The 22,118-nt window shown below is 37.2% G+C and overlaps 2 protein-coding genes across 3 annotated transcripts in view; one reads left to right on the top strand and one right to left on the bottom strand.

The window, feature by feature from the left end:
• The window catches only part of LOC127529743 (craniofacial development protein 2-like), a 928,907-nt gene that overhangs the window by 255,715 nt on the left and 651,074 nt on the right, over nucleotides 1–22,118 (top strand). The gene's annotated exons all lie outside the window — the stretch shown is intronic.
• The window catches only part of LOC114662104 (FERM domain-containing protein 7), a 250,094-nt gene that overhangs the window by 90,879 nt on the left and 137,097 nt on the right, over nucleotides 1–22,118 (bottom strand). For both annotated transcript variants that reach the window (XM_051934369.1, XM_051934368.1), the window contains one exon: nucleotides 17,426–17,523. In XM_051934369.1, the coding sequence (XP_051790329.1) occupies nucleotides 17,426–17,523 (98 nt within the window). The remainder of the gene's footprint in view (nucleotides 1–17,425; nucleotides 17,524–22,118) is intronic.

Genomic DNA, 22,118 nt, shown 5'->3' with positions numbered 1-22,118 from the left:
AAAGTCAGAGAGGCGAGATTGCGTTGATTTGGACATGTACAGAGGAGAGATGCTGGGTATGTTGGGAGAAGGATGCTAAGGATAGAGCTGCCAGGGAAGAGGAAAAGAGGAAGGCCTAAGCGAAGGTTTATGGATGTGGTGAGAGAGGACATGCAGGTGATGGGTGTAACAGAACAAGATGCAGAGGACAGAAAGATATGGAAGAAGATAATCCGCTATGGCAATCCCTAATGGGAGCAGCTTAAAGAAGAAGAAGTGAATTCTTCATTAGTTGTGGTGATTGTACTTTGGAGATCCATGTATATGGGGTAACACAAGGAACTATTTTGGGCCCACTGCTTTTTTCAATCTACATTTTTTCAAAGGCCAGATTATCTCAAAACATAGGGTGAGCTACCACAGCTATGCAGACAACACACAGTATTATCTATTGATTGATATGGATGGATGAGTAGTAACTTTCAAAAACTAAATAAGGATAAAACACAAATCTTAGTGATTGGCAAATATGAAATAGCAAGGGTATTAGAAATAAACTTGATACCTTAGATTTAAAAGTCAATGCAGAGGTAAAGAATTTAGGGGTTATCATGCACTCTGACCCAAACTTTATATAGTACATTAATCAGGTTACTAGGACTGAATTTTTTTACTTAAGGAATATTGCAAAAGTTAGACCTCTTATACCATTGCAAGACACTGAAAAATTAATCCACACTTTTTAGTCAGCTAGATTACTGTAACGCACTCCTAACAGAACTACCTAAGAGAGACATCAAACAGTTGCAATTAGTGAAGAATGTAGCAGCAAAAATCTTAACTAGAAAAAGAAAATATGAGCACATCTCACCAGTTTTAGCGTTGTTACATTGGTTACTCATGTCATTTACAACTGACTTTAAAATACTACTAATGGTGTGCAAAGCCTTAAATAAATCTTGCCCCTTCTTATGTATAGGAATACCTGTAGCCCTACACTCCAAATTGTAACCTGAGATCTTCTAATGGTGATCTACTTAGAATTCCAAGAGCCAAGCTTAAAAGAAGTGGTAAGACAGCCTTTTCCTATTATGCACCTAAAATCTGAAATATTTTGCCAACAGAGATATTCCAAGCAAATGTCCAGATGTCCACAAACCAGCTTCATCAAATCCTCTCAGATGAGGCCTGGATACAATTGAGAATGATTTAAGGTCATTTATGTTAGGTCTTTTGGCCTTGGAACCCCTGCAGATTTTGCTTTTTTTTCTTTTGCTTAACCAGAGTTTTGTGAGCACGGGTCCGAACACCATCAGACTAACACAAGCACTTTACAAAAACACATGTTTATTCTTTGAATAAAGTCTGCCCAACACACAGTGCTCCCAGCACCAATCACCCTCCACATGGGCCTTTCTCTGAGTCTCAGTGGGCCAACTGATTATATATAACGTCAAAGCCAGGGTCTATAAACTCAGTGTTGGAATATATAAAGTCATTCCTGAATATATAAAGTCGAAACTTGTATATATTTAGTCAGTGTCAGAATATATATAGACATTCCTGATTATATAAAGTCAGCTTTGGGATATATAAAGTCACTAGCACAATACCCGCGCTTCGCAGCGGAGAAGTAGTGTGTTAAAGAGGTTATGTAACCATATATATATATACATAAACATATATACATATATATACATATCTACATATACACATATCTACACATACATATACAGTAATCCCTCGCTATATTGCGCTTCGCCTTTCGCGGCTTCACTCCATCGCGGATTTTATATGTAAGCATATTTAAATATATATCGCGGATTTTTTGCTGGTTCGCGGATTTCTGTGGACGATGGGTCTTTTAATTTCTGGTACATGCTTCCTCAGTTGGTTTGCCCAGTTGATTTCATACAAGGGACGCTATTGGCAGATGGCTGAGAAGCTACCCAACTTACTTTTTTCTCTCTCTTGCGCTGACTTTCTCTGATCCTGACGTAGGAGGATTGAGCAGGGGGGCTGTTTGCACACCTAGACTATACGGACGCTCTTCTAAAAATGCTGAAAGATTATCTTCATGTTGCTACCTTCTGTGCAGCTGTTTCCTGAAGCGACATGCTGCACGGTGCTTCGCATACTTAAAAGCTCGAAGGGCACGTATTGATTTTTGATTGAAAAACAAACTCTGTCTCTCTCTCTCTTCCTGCTCCTGACGGAGGGGGTGTGAGCTGCCGCCTTCAACAGCTTTGTGCCGCGGTGCTTCGCATACTTAAAAGCCAAACAGCCCTATTGATTTGTTTGCTTTCCTATCTCTTTCTGACAGGCTTTGCTCCTGACGCGCACTCTTTTGAAGAGGAAGATATGTTTGCATTCTTTTAATTGTGAGACAGAACTGTCATCTCTGTCTTGTCATGGAGCACAGTTTAAACTTTTGAAAAAGAGACAAATGTTTGTTTGCAGTGTTTGAATAACGTTCCTGTCTCTCTACAACCTCCTGTGTTTCTGCGCAAATCTGTGACCCAAGCATGACAATATAAAAATAACCATATAAACATATGGTTTCTACTTCGCGGATTTTCTTATTTCGCGGGTGGCTCTGGAACGCAACCCCCGCGATGGAGGAGGGATTACTGTATATACATATACACATCCACATATACATATATATATACATATACAAATTTACATATCTACATATATATACATATAAATATAGACATACATATATACATACATACATACATACATTCACATATATATATATATATATATATATATATATATATATATATATATATACTGTATATATACATATCTACTTATTGGCTCCTGTATTTAGGATATAGCGGGTTGGATAATGGATGGATGGACATTTGTATGCATAGCCCTATTTGCCCATTTTCGATTTTTTTCTTTCTTCTGAAATTCAGTAATATTTCAGCAAACCCGGAGCTTGTCAGTTCAAATCCTGGTACTGACACCACTGTCTGACCCTGAGGAAGTCACTTCACCTGCCTGTGCTGCAAAAAACAAAAGTAATGTAACAAATTGTACCTCAGATGTTGCAAGTTGCTGGAATAAAGGCATAAGTCAAATAGATAAATATGTATTATACACATAGGAAGTATTAATTTATTTTCAGTTAAGTCATCTGCAGCAAACCTTTATAAATGAGGGATTCTCCTTTTTAGATAGTGCAAACTGTTTCTTCTTCATTGAGGTTTTCTCTTGGCGAGCTTTTTTCATTTCATTGAAAATTAAAGCAGTAGCTGCCAAAATATGTAGCTTTCTTATTAATTTTTCAACTTTATAAAGTAACATAAAAGGTTTAAATACTGGTTATCCTTTTACACTAAAATATTACTAAAGAGATACAAAAAAAGTAAAATGCATATGTTCTTTTTCTTTAAGGAGATTTAATATTACTGAAGAAAGAAAAAAAAAACTAAAACAGCCAAATGGGGTTATGCATACAAACTTAAAAGGTTTAAATAAAACAGAAATATACACTTTTATTTTTACTTGCTTAACTTGTGGAGGGTGTATCCTGTAGCAAAGCCCTAACTTTTTTTGTGAAAGCCCGTTTCAGTCAATAAGTCTTAAAAACAGGTGTAAAGATATTGACAATAAGCTACGCAAACCCACCAAGACATGGAATCATTTAAATCAAGTATCATTACATCTTCCTTTCTTAAAGAGAAGTAAGGCAGTACTTATAAGCTTACATATATATATATATATATATATATATATATAGACATACATACATATATATATATCTATATCTATATATGTATATCTATATATATCTATATCTATATATGTATATCTCTATATATATATATCTCTATATACATCTATATATATATATATATCTATATATACATATATATATATATATATATATATATATATATATATCTATATCTAAATCCCTGCGAAGTACTGCTTTTAAATTTTTATTAAGAAGAAAAGCTTTTTAAATTGAGGGAAAATATCCCAATAGCAATTTGTTAAGGATCTGTTTTTTTGTGAAGCAGCCTTAACACAGCTTTTCCGCTGTTTTATAAACGAACACCATATAAGGTCTTCCTTTTTCCTTGCTTCGCCAAGGAAGGAGCCTTTTTATTAAATCCAAGGGTTCTTCGCTTTTTTTTTTGTTTGTTTATTACAATTGTTATAGTTCTGTTTGTATACGACGTTGTCAGTTCAGCACTCAGGTTGTAATATGACCAAGCAGTGCAAGCTTACTGTTAAGAATGCAACGTATAGTTGTACATGAGAAAAGCAATCTTGCCTCAAATCAATGGCAACCTTTTGTAGGTCTATGAACTTAATTTAAAGTTTAGGTTTACACGGTGCTTTCTTTCTGAAGTACCTGCACTCATGAATATGTCTGTATGCGTCAGTCGCTCAAATCCTTGCGCTTCGCACCGGCGAAGTACTGCTTTTAAATTTTTATTAAGAAGAAAATTGAGGGAAAATATACCAATAACAGTTTGTTAAGGATCTGTTTTTTTGTGAAGCTGCCTTCACTCGAGTGATCACTTCGAGCTGACTTGCTGGCTAACCATAAGCGTTACCTGGTAGGTAACCACCCATATAATCAGATTGTGAATCAGACTACGAATGCCGTGAATGTAATAAACCCGATCTACATGCTGTCAAATAAACGAACCACACGGCGTCGCGCAATTTTAGGGGCTTCGCCTCTAGCGCTGACGTCCGAGGTTCGATTCCCGTAAGGGAGTGAAGTGAGTGGGTGGTTACCTACCAGGTAACGCTTATGGTTGGCCAGCAAGTCAGGTAACATCAGCCACGGTGCCTTCAGTTGTGAGAAGCAGATCATAGAATGGATGAAAATAGTTTACTGTCAAATTATGCAAAGAGTACGCGACACGTCTTTCCCCCTTATTCTTGGCTCATCAGGCGTACACACTCACTGCACTCGCTTACGGTAATCGAACCTCGGACGTCAGCGCTAGAGGGACTTCGCAGCGGTGAAGTATTGCTTTTAAATTATAATTAAGAAGAAAAGAAAACCTTTTTAAATTAAGTCTTAAAAAGAGGTGTAAAGATATTGACAATAAGCTACGCAAACCCACCAAGACATGCAATCATTTAAATCAAGGCACGAGTTGAAAAACACCATCCCATAATATAAGTTAACGATTAACACATTTCTATATGTATTGTAAGCATACAATACAACTGATAATATGTTGCGCTTATTTATCTGGTGTACTGACATTTTTGCGTGTATAACGGCTGAAATCTAACGTGGTTTGTGCCCTTCAAAATGAAAAGAGTTTGCATTTACCTTTTTAATAAAAGGCGAGCTTTTAAGCCTGAGAAATCACCCCGTAAATGCACACGTTTAATTGCACATGTGTTAATATGTATGCTTACACAGTATTAAAAGACACTCAACAATTACACAGTATTAAAAGACAGTCAACAATTAACGTCATTTACCTTCGTTCCCGCGTTTGACTTGTGCTGTAAATCTCTTCCTCGTTTTCAGTTCACGTGATTACGTAGGAGGCGTAATACGTGATGACGCAATACGTGACTCCGCCTCCTCCATTAGAGTATATGGACAAAAAACAGGTTCCAGTTATGACCATTACGCGTAGAATTTCGAAATGAAACCTGCCTAACTTTTGTAAGTAAGCTGTAAAGAATGAGCCTGCCAAATTTCAGCCTTCTACCTACACGGGAAGTTGGAGAATTAGTGATGAGTGTGTCAGTCAAACAGTTTCCAGTTATGACCATTATGCGTAGAATTTCTAAATGAAACCTGCCTAACTTTTGTAAGTAAGCTGTAAGGAATGAGCCTGCCAAATTTCAGCCTTCTATCTACATGGGAAGTTGGAGAATTAGTGATGAGTCAGTCAGTCAGTCAGTCAGTCAGTCAGTGAGTCAGTGAGGGCTTTGCCTTTTATTAGTATAGACTAGCAAAATACCCGCGCTTCGCAGCGGAGAAGTAGTGTGTTAAAGAGGTTATGAAAAAGTAAAGGAAACATTTTAAAAATAACGTAACATGATTGTCAATGTAATTGTGTTGTCATTGTTATGAGTGTTGCTGTCATATATATATACATATACACATATACACACACATATACACACATATAGAGATATATTATATATACATATACACATATATTTTTTATATATATATTTTTTATATATATATTTTTATATATATATATATATATATATATATATATATATACACATACATACATACATACATACATATACACACAGATGCACTTACAATAACATAGAAATCAATATAAACAACATTAACATCATTATCATATGAGAATATGAAGTAATATATAAGAAGCACATTTCATATAAATATAAATTATTAAACAGTAAAATCTTCTTCTATAATTTGCTACCGTGGCTTTTCGTTGGTCTGTCCAGGAGTTTAAATCACCTGTAGCTTGCAAACCGTTTCACCTATTGACTTGAAATCTGGTACACATATAATACATCACATCTGCTATCCGCTGTATGGGTGATGATTGTATTACTCTTTTTATGTTTATTTTATTTTAGAATCAACTCCTATCTGCGCACACCAGGGCGGCCGTGGGCAGATGCGTATGGTGTATTCACTCCATGTTATCGTGCATTGCGCTGTCACTGGTATTTTGATAAAAGAATTTGAACAATATATAAGAAGCGTATAAATTATTAAACAGTAAAACATTAACATTTAAGAAGTAAAGTTACATTGAGTACTACTGCAGTGCCTTCGGGTATACCTCATTTTTTCTTTGCCCATTACATGCTTAAATGTATACATTTTTTGGTGTACCTACCCGAGAACACGCGACATATAACCGAGCGTGGGAGAAGCATGGATTTTAAACACGCGTTGAGTTCATCTGCTGGTCTCCCTCGTGGAATAACTGGTAATGTTTGACTAAAATGTACAGCGAGTAAAACGACATTACCTCCTTTTTTTTTTTTACGATCTCTGAGATCTTGCTTTTTTCGGTTCAAGGCTTCATAAGCTCTTTTATGTGCCATGGTGTACTTAATAAGTACTAATTATCCCAAACCATCATCTTTGAATGTTGCAAGACTTTCGCCTTGTATGTAGATCGGGGTAATTACATTCATTGCATTCCTAGTCTGAATCACAATCTGATTGTATGGGTGGTTACCTGGCAGTGTAGGGTTGCCACCCGTCCTTTAAAATACGGAATCGTGCCGCGTTTGACAATGAAATTGCGCGTCCCGTTTTGAATCAATACTGGACGGGATTTATCCCGTATTTTTTTTATCATTTTTTTTTTAAAGCAGCGTGTCATGCAAATCATCCCACACGCATTTTATGAAGATGCCTCCTTTCCTACTTTTGATTGGGTGATACTTGATGTCATCGTTAGTTTGATTGGTCTTTTTAACTGTCCAGTGAGGAGGGCGTGTCTTTTAAGTAGAGTCTGCAAAGTGTTGGCACTGAGATGTGGCGTCAGCGCCATAGTTGAAGCCCCTAACATTGCGGTCAGCAAGTCGGCTAACATCCGCCATGTGCCGTCTTTCAGTTGCGAGAAGCAGATCATAGAATGGTTGAAACTGTTGCCCCTAACGTTGCGCCACGGCGTGTGGTTCGTTTATACCTCGTGTCTTCTCATTAAACTTTTATCTCGCGAATATGTTATTGCAATCCGCAGCGGGAGCGTTTCTATAAACTTAATTTAAACTTACGTTTTACACCGTGCTTTGTTTCCCTTATGAACATGCTTGTATGCTTTACTCGCTCCGTTCTCAATTGTTTAATTAATTTTTTGCTCTTCGCTGTTTCCGGCTCTTCCTCCATTTCCCCCTACTTCGTTCTTTTATCTCGCGAATATGTTATTGCAATCCTTAACGGGAGCGTTTCAATAAACTGATTGAAAATAGTTTTGCATTTACCTTTTTAGTAAAAGGCGAGCTTTTAAGCCTGAGAAATCACCCCGTAAATGCAGACATTTAATTGCACATGTGTTAATATGTATGGTTACACAGTATTAAAAGACAGTGAACAACGTCAGTTACCTTTGTTCCCGCGTTTGATAAAAGGTGAGCTTTTAAGCCTGAGAAATCACCCCGTAAATGCACACGTTTAATTGCACATGTGTTAATATGTATGCTTACACAGTATTAAAAGACAGTCAAAAATTAACGTCATTTACCTTCGTTCCCGCGTGTGACTCGTGCTGTAAATCTCTTCCTTGTTTGTAGTTCACGTGATTACGTAGGAGGCGTGATGACGCGATACGTGACTCCGCCTCCTCCATTACAGTGTATGGACAAAAAATATGTTCCAGTTATGACCATTACGCTTTGAATTTCGAAATGAAACCTGCCTAACTTTTGTAAGTAAGCTGTAAGGAATGAGCCTGCCAAATTTCAGCCTTCCACCTACACGGGAAGTTGGAGAATTAGTGATGAGTCAGTCAGTCAGTCAGTCAGTGAGTGAGTCAGTCAGTGAGGGCTTTGCCTTTTATTATTATAGATTCTCGAATATATAAATTCAAAACTTGATTACATAAGCCAGAAGGTGTAAAATAGCTGTAGCAGTTCCATAACCTAATTTCTTTGGGTTATTTTTTTAGTTTTATCATTTAAGTTAAATCAGTTTATTTTAATTAAAAACAAGTTAAAGCAGTTTTAGTAATCCTAATTCAAATTTTAACAATGAGGCCAGTGCAATGCAAGCCCTGTTGGATGCTGGACTTTTTTAGATGACAGCTTGGAATAGTTAGTTCTCTATGAGCGCTACATTTGCAAGAGATGCCAGCACCTTGAGCTTAGGGTTGCTGAACTGGACAAGGAGTTGACAGGCCTGCGTTGTATTAGAGAATTGGACCTGGCCCAGGTGTGCTTTAGATAGATAATGTGCACCCCTAAAGTGGTGCAGGAAGAAATTTTAGACCAGACAGGTAGAGATAGATGGGTCATGGTCACAAGGCATAAATTAAAGGGTGTACACTGTCTGGAGGCATCAATCCCATAATTGTGTCAAACCATTTTAAGGTCTTTGCAGAGCTGGATGGTGTCTCTGAAGATTCTGAGGTGGTAGGCAGGGATGAGGAGCCACAACGGGCTACCTCAAAACTAATTCCCAGAAAAAGAGAGGTAGTGATAGTTGGGTACTCAGTCATTAGGTGGATTGAAGCACAGGTTTGTTCTAGAGACAGACAGTCTTCCACGGTGTGTTGCCTTCCAGTTGCACAGATGGGAGACCTCCCTGGAAGGCTTAATAGGCTCTTTGGCAGTGCAGGGGTGGTTCCTGTTTTTCATTGTCCATGTTGGAATAAACATAACAAGGGTAGTCTGTCAATTCTGTGACCTAAATGTAAAGGTGTCGGGGCTGAGGAGCAGAACTGACAAGGTAGTCTTCGCTGAAGTTCTGTCTATTGCACGTGCCAGACCAGGTAAGATGGAGGAGATTAGGAAACTTAATGTGTTGCTCGATTCTTGGTGCAGGATAGAAGGTTATAGGTTTAGAGGGCATTGGGACTCCTTTTGGAACCTGTTCCGACATAACGGGTTACATCTGAACTGTTGGGGAGGCATATGAATAAGTTAATGATGTATTGTTTAAACTAGGGAATGGGGGGCAGGGAGTTTAGGACAGGCCAGGTTTAGAAGTGTACATGGAGGAAAAAAACAGTGTAAAAATAAAAATACATAGTACTTTAAATTCTAACCCAATGTTTAAATGTAAAAGGAGTAACACGTTAAAAATAGCTTGCTTTAATGATAGAAGTATCAAAAGTAAAATAAGTGAGTTAGAGTTGTATGTAGAGGAGTACAATTATGATATTATAGAAATAACAGAAACCTGGCTAAATAACAATGATGAGGATGAATATAACTCAGAGGGATACACAGTTTTTAGGAAGAATAAATAGAACAGAAAAAGAGGTGAGGTTGCTGTTTATGTCAAACAGAACTTAAACGCAAGTCCTATTCAGTTGGACGATGAGCCCCATCTTAGTAAGGTCATGTAGCTTCACCTGGAAAGCATTAGGGATAACTTATTTTAGGAGCGTGTTAAAGACCACCCAATGCACACAGTAATTTTGCAACACTTCAATTTAGTAATATTAAAAAGGCAAGTTTACAAGGAGATATTATAGTCATGAGGGACTTTAACTACCCAAATATTAACTGGAAAAATCTTGCAAATGGCGGAGCAAAAGAGTAGGAGTAATCAGTGACTGTTTTTTAAAACAGCATGTTAATGTACCAATGCGGAGTGAAGCCTGTCTTGATTTAGTATTTTGTAAAAATCAGAACAGAATTGAGGGTGTAGGTCAGGGGTGTTGAATTCTGGGCCTGGAGGGCCGCTGTAGCTACAGGTTTTCATTCTAAACCTTTTCTTAATCAGTGATCAGTTTTCATTGCTAATTAACTTTTTTTCCCTTTAAATAGGCCTGTTTTCAAGGATTTGTTGAGAATTTTGATTAAGGATCAGTATGCTTTATTATTAGCTTTATTGCTTTTAGCTATGAAAAGCCTAGTTCTGGAGCAGCTTTAAAAGGACGCTATTTTGTTAGACAGGCCACTTGTCTTTCTCACTTGGTTTGTTTTGAGTTTCTGTGAGTCAAGCTGAGACATAAGGTCATCATGTTCTCTGAGGAAGCAAGCAGGCAGATTTTGTTTTAAAGATGCAAGTGTAGGACCTTTGTCTGCATGAGTAAAGGACAAGCTCTCAAGCTAGCGCATAAAGCATATATGCACTCAAATGGCATTTAGAAGTATTAGGGCCCTTCAATACCTTAGGCAATAAGATTAAAATACAATTTATTATATTAGTTAGTTTGAGCACTATAGGGGCTTAAGAGTTGATTGTCGAAAGTTAGGAACTTTTTCCTGAACATGTACCCATGACGTAAGCAGTAGCTTGGCCTCTGTCAGACCACTGTGCAACTGCGTGCCATGACTTAACAGCGCTTCTGTCTGCATCCGTGGGCTCTTATAGCATGCACATTTATATTTAATTTAGCAAGAATTTAAGTTTATGTTCTGTTATTGGTTTTAGAACTTTTGACTATTAAAAGGAGTTTCTTGACATCATTTTAAGTGGCTTAGTGAGGCCCTATTAATTATATGCCACTGCTTTTGTTTTTAATGTGGCCTGCTTGCTTACTTTTCACTTGCCTTGTTTTTTAAGGACCAAGGACAATGTGTTTTTGAGGGAACTGAGGAAACAAGTTTTAGTTTTGGAAGATATGGCGACTCTGCTGGGCCGTTGACTCACCAAAGTCTAAACAAGTTTTTGGAAAAACCTTCAACGTCCCCAAACTTAAAGGAAACTAAGTAAACTTGCACGCTAGCACATAAATACTTTAAACATATAAACATTTTACCATTTAAATTTATATATTAAGGCTTATGAACATTTCAGATAATCAGATTAAAATCAAGCTATATTGTGTTAGTTAGGTTGAATTATACAGAAATTTTAAGAATTGATTATCAAGGTTAATCCCTGTATTGATAAGTCAGAACGTATGTGGCTGCGCGTCACTGGCTGATGACACGGCTGCCTTTGCTTACAGGCTACAACATAGGCATGTATACATTTAAGTTCCTAGTTAAGTTCTAGATAGCATTTAAGCAGTGGAACAGGTTTAAAAATGTTTTACACATTATACAGGACAGGTACATACCTAAATTTGGAATTATCAGGAAATTAAAAAAAACACTCTGCAGTCAGTTAAAAAAAGAAGCTGCAAACAAAAAACAACAGTATAAGGCCTATAAGGCTAATAGCTCCAATGTGAATCGCAGGATGTATGAGAACATGTGGGCAACCATTAAGAAGGATATTATGGAGGCTAAAAGACAATTGGAGAGGAATATAGCAGATAAGGTGAAAGATGACCCAAAGAGATTCTTTCACTATTTTAGTAGTAAAAGATCTATCAAGGAGTAAGGGAGGTGCATTGGGAATAGTAACAGGAAATTAAAAATACAGGCAGTGAAATTGCAGGTGCCCTAAATAAGCATTTTTCTGAGGTTTTCACAAGTGAGGAAGTAGATGGCCGACCTGCAGTAAATGGAATTACTAAGGAGGTAGTGACTGATTTGGAGGAAGAAATACTGCTCATATTAAAATAGGCTGAAATCAAACAAAAGGTAACATTCACACAGTTAATAATGTCCCATATTTATAGGTCCCTTAAAATATATTGTATTTTGCGTATCTGAGTCACTCTGTATGTATTTAAGTTAGTATGTGTGAAGTGCCGTGACTTGTGTGGGTTTCTTTTTCAATTTTCTGCTGGAAATGTGAATTACTTTGCTGGAGCAGTTGTCTTTAGAGGATTTATAGTCCTGAGTATAAATCTGAATGTTGTAGTCCAAATGGAATTTGCACATTTTCTCCATTTTCAAAACATCCACAAGACATGTTTATGCATATAGTAAAAGTGATTTTGTTTAGGATACCATATGTTAGTTAGTTATTTCTCTATAGGTCTAGCAAAGTTTTTAAAAGAATCCTAGAAGATGAAAATTCCAAACCAAAATTATGAATGAAAATACCAAATCAAATAACAAAACAAAAGGCCAAAATTATAAGTCAAAAGTCAAAATAAAAAAAATGAAAAAAGTGTTTGAAATTTAACCAGATAATTGGATATCTTTTATAGCAGCAATGTCATAATAATGTCATAAACACAACATGCTAACTAGCAGCACAAAATGGTACTAAAAATAGTGGCACCCAAAAAATTTAAACCATTATAATCTATGTAAAAATTTTGTAAGCCATTTGGATGCCTTTTTTGTTTGCCGTTCACACAAAAAAAGCTAACATTTTCTTTAAATTTAACATTTGCCTAGCCATTGATCCATCCTAAATATGTGATATATGGTGTTTTGTGTTGTTCCCATTTTATACTGTTTACTATGTAGATCTTTACAAACTGTCTTAAATGCCATACACTTACAGTACAACACTGTCAGGTACTGTAGTTCAGCACTTCCTCTCCCCTTAACTTTTATATGTATAACATCAGGAAATTAGATAGAGTAAAAGCACAGGCAGGAATCAAGTTATGTATTTAATTATGCATCATTGATAATATGTCCAGTTTATTGGAAAGCAGAATACAAATAGTGTTGTTTGCAAACTAAACTATATTGCCTGGTAATGCTAGAAGCGTAGTTTCAGGTTGCACATAAACTTGTAGGTACACTCCATTCTTTCTGGTCTAATCTCTTCAGGATGTAAAATGGCAGAAACAGCATGCATTTTCAAGTCTCCCTCTCCTTGTCCCTCAGCAGCTCCTGACATACACCCCCTGGACATTTCTTGAGGCGATTCACCAATTAAATAGCTCACGCACAACCCCCTTCTCTGTTCAGTTACTTTACACTCTGGGGGTACTAGGGTGTTGTACCGTGTTAGCCATTATGAATGTAGAGAAAAGCCAAGCAAAATGACACCTTTTATTGGCTAACTAAAAAGATTACAATATGCAAGCTTTCGAGTCAACTCAGGCCCCTTCTTCAGGCAAGATGTAATCTTGTCTGGGGGTGTAACATTCACTAATGAAACAGCTCAGCCAAACCAAACTTCCTACTCCAGCATTTACTGTTTTTCCAAACAAAAAAGAAAGAAAGGAAACCATTAAGTCATAAAAACTGGCCCAGACAATGCATTCCTTATCAATGAAATTATGGGGGTACACAAAAAAATCAAGCTTCCATACTCTTTAAAGATTTAAAAAGTATAAAGCTAATTTTAAAAATAAAGACATGCAAAATATTTATCAACCTATATGTTAGACATAATTCCCTTTTTCATTCCACCAAAAATGATGCAACAGGAAGACGGGTTATAATGGAAGGAGGGCAACTGAAAAAACAGGGCACTACAATTCCATCAGGCAACACGAGTGAGTTGGGGCTGATGCAAGGATATTCATCATCCGCACACACAAAGTCTTGTAGCCGCCAAAGTGAATCTCATCTAAGACTGCAGATATGTACAGTGTTTTCTTCTAAATTAATCTGGATTACAATTTCATTGTCTCACAGGATTACAGATTTTGTGTAAGAGTATGCCTTTATGTCTCATTGTATGCTGTGCTTAGCCATATTGAATCTCTAAAAGAAAGTTATTTCCCATTTTTATATATACCAAGGCAAATAAGGGTGCTTTGGCAACTAATAATGATAAAACTGTAACACTTCAGACAAAATGCTGTAAAATCAAACAACTCCAGGAAATCTCTGCAGAAACTTAAAGAAGACAATATTGTGCTATAGCTTCATATGTTTTGTCTGCCTTTCTTTTATGATGATACAAATAAGTAATTATTATACTTATTATATTTATTAATTGAAAAGAATGTCACAATGGCACAGTGCACTTAGGTACAATTGTGTAAGGGCTCACATTGCCTGCCTTGCGTGACCATAACAGTAAATCTAGTTTTGCCTAACAGTGCATATTCAAGGTGCTCACAGCAGGTGGTGTCTCATTTTGGACGGATGCCCAACACAGACAGAGCTCCAATTCAGACCCTAAAGGCTTTATGAGATTTCTAAAACCCCTTTTGTTTTAGTTTATATGCGCCATCGTGCAGTTATTGTTTAAATATGTTCTGTTGATTAAATGGGGCAGACCAGTTGGCCCCAACATTTATCCAGATCCTGTGTCATACAGGTCATAGGCGGAATAGTTGTCAGAATCTCCAAAAGACATCTCAGACCTGGCAAATCTGGCCCGAAATAGCATGACAACTGGCAGAGCTGGTGAACCAACTGTTGATTCAAGTTGCAGCACAGCAGGCAGACCACACAGAATATGAGATATGCTGTGAGGCTACCGAAGCACAGCAACTGGGAAAGGGACAAGGACTGGCCCAACTACTCATCCTGCTATGCACTCAGGACGATTTACACAGTTATCTGTTGATGTTTCAGTGTGACGTCTTTCAAATGTGAGCAATAAAGATTTGCATGTAATGCATTTGACACAGTTGATGGACATCCTACCAGTAAGTCCATGCCACCTGTGCCCCACTTCATTTTAGAAGATGATCAGTTGTATTGGGTGACAGAATCAGAAGGCAAACCTAGAACCCAGCTCCTTATCCTGTGACCATACTAGCGCAAGATATGCAACTTGTACTCTCATACCTATTGGGGGCCCACTTGTGGACTGAAAAAACCTTTGGTAGTATCACTGTGCACTTCTATCAGCCCAGAGTACATGAACAGATGTATTGTAATTGCAGGCCCTGCTTGGAGTGTCAGTTAATGCAGATAACCTGCTGGGGTCGCAAGGTCGATATTCCTAAAGAAAATCTAACGGATCAGGAGACACCTTTCACATTGAGCACTTTCAAAAAGGTAGCCAAGCTGTTCCGAATTGCCCACCTCAAAAATCCATTTACCACCCTCAAACAGACTGCCTGGTGGATCATTTCAATCAAATGTGCAAAAAGATGTTGAGGAAAGTAGTGGAAGCAAACAGTAGAGACTGGAACCAGGTCCTACACTTTGTCTTGTTTGCCTTACGGGAAGTCAGGCAGACCTGCAAGACCTTCTTCCCATTTGAGCTTCACTATGAGAGACAACCCCAAGGTCTGCTCGATCTCATTAGAGAGAGCTAGCAAAAGGAAACAATGCCATCTTCCTGCAATGTATGAGTATGTCACAGCCTTGTGCAACTGCTTCTCGAAGTTGCGGCCCCTGGTAACAGAGCATTTACAACAGGCACTGCAATTGCAGGCCTGGCTCAATAACAGGGAAACCCAGCTCTGCACAGGGCCCAGGTGACCTTCCAGTGTCTGGTGGACAAACTGCACCAACCCTGTAATGCCTATTGTGCTACCACCTTGATGATGTTATCACCTATTTTGACACCTGGGAAGAATACATACATGTTTTGGCAGTCCTGTACCTGAGAGGAGCATCTGCCACATGTCTTGAGCGTCTTTTGCAAATCTGCAACTCCAATCTGTGTACCAACCCAACCCCGGCGGGACACCTTGTGCATAAGTGGTTAAAATACATGTGTATAAGTTTTTTTTCTTAAATATGGTGTATATATATTAACATATACTGTATGTATATATATCTTTATGTTAATTGGATCAAAATGCTAAATAATACAGATAAGCATGCAAATAATACTAGTTTATTTAAGATTGTGACTTTTGCATATTAGTCGATCTGACACAGAAAACTGACCTGTTCTTATATGGGAATCCCTCAAGCTTATTGCAATAAAGGACATCCATCTCAGAAACATTGTAATGGTGATCTCAGCAGTTATTTAAGAGAATTTCTGTGACAGTATGTTACATTTTATGTATGCTGATGTATTTTTCTATTTTTGTATCTTTTGTTATATTACTTTCACTATTCTAATGAGACATTCAGGTAAGAAGTTTATTGCACTATGTGCACATGCCAATAAACTTCAACTTGAATTAAATATTACTGTTTCTTTATTTTTAAAATATAACAGTATTGTACAATGTTAATTTTTAAAAATAATTTTATTGATTTTATTGAAATCACACAACATTCCATACAAATAGATCAATTTTACAAGAATAGGATTGAAAACAAATCAATCCCCACCCCTGAGAAAGAGAGCAGAATTTTTGTTAATTACATGACCATTACCATTACAATAGCTCCACCTGCTGGATGTCCTTTATTTTAACAAGCTTGCAGGAGCCTGCCATGTTAACTGATCAGTTCACCATAACAAGGCTGGAGAATATACCAAGCCAACAATTTTAGGTAAGTTAGATTAAATTGCATAACAGAAGCAAGAAGCACAATAGCTTGCACCAATCAACAAACAGACAAATGGTATGAGCTTTAACACAATTACCTAGAAGGGTCCAAAAAGAGTTAAACAAAAGTTTTTAGCACACATCTAAATTAGAAAATTCTTATATATAAATTCTTATATATGGTTAAATAAAACAAATTAATGTTCATTATCTTATTTTTCCTTTGGTAATATACTGGGTAAAAATGGTACAGAATGTCTTAGTTAAACAGGCAGGCATAGACAAAAACAAGTTCATACAGAAATAACAACAAACAAGGATATATTTTACTTTTCTGCTACACCCACTTAAGAAATTTTTGTAAAAATCAGATTTAGATACATAAAAGAAAACAAATTAATGTATAAATGGAGGAGAGAAAAACAAATGTTGCAGTTAGCAAAATTCCTGGAGTTGTTCACAATTATTTACAACAAAGAAAGGTACATTTTTTGACCTAAATAAATTGGCTATTCTTCCTCTTTCAACAATTTCATACATTTAAGTTCATGACGGTATAGATTATTTTAAACAAATAATTAACATAAAATTATTCTAAATACACTCCTGGGTTTTAGGCTGATTACAATTGCTATATTTATTTTCTCATTGGTTTAACTTACATTGTAATATATGAGACACCAGAAGTGCTGCACTGCTGTCATTACAAGGAAGTCTCCCATTAGCTAAATCTTGTTTTATATGCAATGCAAAGAAATATCTGAAAAAGATAACATTATATACATAAACAATAACATCAATGCAAATCAAGGACATTATCACGACAAATAATGATGATTTCTAGTTTATTCAAAAAATATATATATGCAAAAAAACATGTCAAGTGAATATGTATATGTATACACACCTTAATAAAAAGAGTAAGTGTCTGAGTGTCTGTGTGTCATTAGTCATTAAGACCTAAAGAAATATGTGATCTAAACATCTAAAAATTTTATCTTGTGCAATTCTTGTTGGAAGTGTAGAGCCATCTATCTATCTATCTAAATAGGTAAAACATGGTGATAGTTAGAAGACCATTTTAGGGATCATGTTCAAGGCATTAAAACCAAAGACCTTACAAAGCCTATTGTAGAAGACTTTACATCCCTTGATCAAAGCCATACTGATCACTCTGTGTTCTTTTACAGGGCTTTGAAGACACTTTTCAATGAAAACAGATAAAGTTAAGCTCCTTTTTACCCTGGGATCACAAATGTATCTGGGTCTTAATGACTAACTAACTTTTTAATCTGTCCCTTCATTTTCTCTAATGGCAGATATTTACTCACTCTCACCTTTTTCCTTTTATCTGTCTTGGGGGGTATTTTTCGTACGTAGATTAGTTGTTTAGCCGGATGTAATTGTTGACGATTTGGCCTGATCTTGGATCTGTCGGTTTTTCGAAACTCTTGCTGGAAGTGTTGTCATAGCAACACATCCTAATCCGCAAACCTGCTCGGAGCAGGTTTGTTCTACGTAAACAAGGATTAGTTTACACACGTGATCAGTGACAGTGCGTGGAAGTCATCCAGTCATGGCTTTGCCATTCATGAATGAGCGACCAATTGATATCGGTGCGCAAATTATAAGAAGAGAATTTCATATAGAGAGGGTTTTGTGCGATAGGCAAGATCCTTTATTACTCCCGGAGGAAATTCTTTTCGAAAGATACCGCTTTAGCCGAGGGGGAATATTGTACCTCAAAGATTTATTAGCACCTTATATTCGAAGTCAAACTCGGCGAGGTTGGGCTCTCACAACCACACAGACAGTATGCATTGCTTTGAGGTTTTTTTTTACAAGCGGCACTTTTTTATATACTGTAGGCGATGCAGAATATCTAACTAAAAGTGCAGTTTGCCAGGCAATTCGTTAAGTCTGTTTGGCTCTGAAATATTTCCTTCGGGTTTTCATAGTGTTTCCTGGACACCTGCATGTGCAGACAATAAAAGAGGCGTTTCATGCCATTGCAAGTAGGTAATACACAGGCTAAAACACCCACAGTTCCATGAAGAATCTCACAATCAGCCTAACATTCTCATTACCAGGATTTCCAAATGTGATTGGGGCACATGGGACTGATCAGAGTGGAGTTTGATCAAACATTATTTGGAAAATGTACCTCTCCTCCTGATGAATAATCAGACACAGTGTCTTCATCAAATATTTGACCTTCGTCAATATCTCCTTGGTCAGACACAGGTTCAAGGGATATGACATTCCCTGCAACTGACCCAACAAAAAAGAGGGCTATATGGAACATACCTATGGCACACATGGAGGGCAAATATATGCAATGACCATCCTTTACCTGAAATGAAGTGACCACTGCATCCTGCCACTGGTTCTGAGGAGGAGCTTCCCACTGGAATGCCATCAGAAACAGGGCGATGGGCATTTTGCTGGAGAGCCAAATCTTCTGCAGGGGTTTGGTCTGGACCACATGGACCTCCACCTGTTTTTTGCTTGTCTGCCTTCTTATTAGCTTTAAAATTAATGTTTTTTATATTATATATGATTCTTTATGTCAACAATTCTTTAAATAGTTATATACCAATATTTACCAGTTTGAAGTATATTCTTGTACTTCACTTTAACCTGTTCCCATGTTCTCCTTGTGCTCACGTTTGATCTGGAATTATGACATATTAAATAATAATTAATCTGACACATAGGAAATGAAACGCTGCATTCAGTAAGTACAATGCACATGCATTTCATTTGTCTGCCACTTTTTGCCAGCCGTCTTTTCTGGTCTGGGCTGCTTTTGCAGTGTTACCCCTTGTGCATATTAAATCTTGAAATTCTTCATGTCTTTCGAATAAAAGGTCTTGCGCCGCGTGTGTGAAAAAAATGCGGCCGTTCTTTTGTCATTTTGTTACAGCCTATCAAAGACTTGCTGATCATGTTTTCTAGACTCGATATATATGGGCTTTTCACTCAGCGCGAGCGCGCGCATTCATCTCGTATGATTAAATCCAGCTCGACTAATCTACTACACCGCTGCGTTTGGAAAACCGACCTATCCCGGATGAGTGTCACCGGCATTAACTTATCCAAGATGAGGCACCTGATCTCAGATGATTTAAGCGACGTACAAAAAATACCCCCCTGGCTAGCACTTTCAGACACATGATGTTATTATTGTTGTGTGGTTTCTGATTTTGCCTTTGTGCTTACTGAATAATTTCTGCTTATTTCTGTATTGACTCTTGCCTATTTCTACTGTGTTTTCCAATGTCCCATCTGCTGGCCACTTAGTCTGATAGATTTATAAACACTGCAGTTACCACTTTAGTGCTGCTTCTAATTCCTAGATGTAGCAGAAAATCAGTTTTGTGTATATTCCATTTATCCACAGAACATTCCAATTCCAAAGGAATATACGTTTAACTGCTCAGCCACCCCTGAAACATTACATAAACGTGGGTAATATGAATACAAAATAAAAAAATTCCATAATTTCATCCAAAGTTTTTAACGCTTGTTATTTTAATGTTGTCTTCATGCATTGAACATCCAAGTAAAATCAGTTGACATCTCTTATTATCTTTTTGTCAGCATGGTTTTAACACAAAAACCCTGTTATCTCAAACTACTATAATTTGATCACTAAATGCATTGATTTCTTTTAATGAAAAAAACTTTGTCAGCAGCAGCTGTATTTGAATTTCTATTTATAGTTTGCCCATTACTAGAAGAGAAGACTAATACCAATTCATCCTTTCAACTAAGACTTTTCCTATTTGCAGTTACATGTGCCACCACCCCCAGAACATGTTCAGAAAGCCACATGAGAGGTTGAGCATCAAACTAAAAGAAGTGGAAATTCAGAGTGATGTTTGTGGATGGGTGAAAAATTGGCACAGGCACAGGAAGCAGGGGGTTATGGTGTGAGGAACCTTATCAGAAGGTTCCTGATGTTATGAGTGGTGTTCCACAGTGGTCAGTGCTAGGGCTGCTGCTATTTTAATATATATACAACATTTGGATAGGAATATAAGTAAGAAGCTGGTTAAATTTGCAGATTATACCAAGCTAGGTGAGTTGGCATATAATCAGGAATTTGTTGAATCATTACAGATGGACTTGGAGAGCATGCAGGCTTGGGCAGATTTGTGGCAGATATTATATAGATATGAACTTAATGTCAGAAAATGTAAAATATTACACGTAAGTAAAAATTTTAGGTTTGAATACACAACGGGAGGTCTGAAAATCAAAAGTACAACCTTATCAGAAGGATTTAGGAGGCCTGACCCTATCAACTGCCAAACAGTGTTCAGATGCCATTAAGAAGGCTAACAGAATGTTAGGTTATATAATATGATGTGTAGATTTCAAATCCAAGGAGGTTATGCTCAAGCTTTGTAACACACTGGTGAGGTCTCATCTGGAGTACTGTGTGTAGTTTTGGTCTCCAGGCTACAAAAAGGAACATGACAGCTGTAAAAAGAGTCCAGAGAAGAGAGACTAGGCTTATTCTAGGGCTACAGGGGATGAATTATGAAGAAGGGTAAAAAGTGCTGAGCCTTTTCAGTTTAAGCAAAAGAAAATTAAGAGGAGACATGATTGAAGTGTTTAAAATTATGAAAGGAATTAATACAGTGGATCAAGACTAATATTTTAAAATAAGCTCATGAAGAACACAGGGACACAGTTGAAAACTTGTTAAGGGTAAATTTCACACAAAGATTAGGAAGTTTTTCTTTACACAGGGAATCATAGACACCTGGAATAAGTTACCAAGTACAGTAATCCCTCCTCCATCGCGGGGGTTGCGTTCCAGAGCCACCCGCGAAATAAGAAAATCCGCGAAGTAGAAACCATATGTTTATATGGTTATTTTTAGAATGTCATGCTTGGGTCACAGATTTGCGCAGAAACACAGGAGGTTGTAGAGAGACAGGAACGTTATTCAAACATTGCAAACAAACATTTGTCTCTTTTTCAAAAGTTTAAACTGTGCTCCATGACAAGACAGAGATGACAGTTCAGTCTCACAATTAAAAGAATGCAAACATATCTTCCTCTTCAAAGGAGCAAATAAATCAATAGGGCTGTTTGCTTTTAAGTATGCGAAGCACCGCGGCACAAAGCTGTTGAAGGCGGCAGCTCACACCCCCTCCGTCAGGAGCAGGAAGAGACAGAGAGAGAGGAGACAGATAAAAAAATCAATACGTGCCCTTTGAGCTTTTAAGTATGCGAAGCACCGTGCAGCATACCTAAAAGCTGCACACAGAAGGTAGCAAAGTGAAGATAATCTTTCAGCATTTTTAGACGAGCGTCCGTATCGTCTAGGTGTGTGAACAG

This window comes from Erpetoichthys calabaricus, chromosome 12 (assembly GCF_900747795.2).
Source record: "Erpetoichthys calabaricus chromosome 12, fErpCal1.3, whole genome shotgun sequence".
Lineage (NCBI taxonomy): Eukaryota > Metazoa > Chordata > Cladistia > Polypteriformes > Polypteridae > Erpetoichthys > Erpetoichthys calabaricus.
This window is presented reverse-complemented; position numbering and strand designations above follow the sequence as displayed.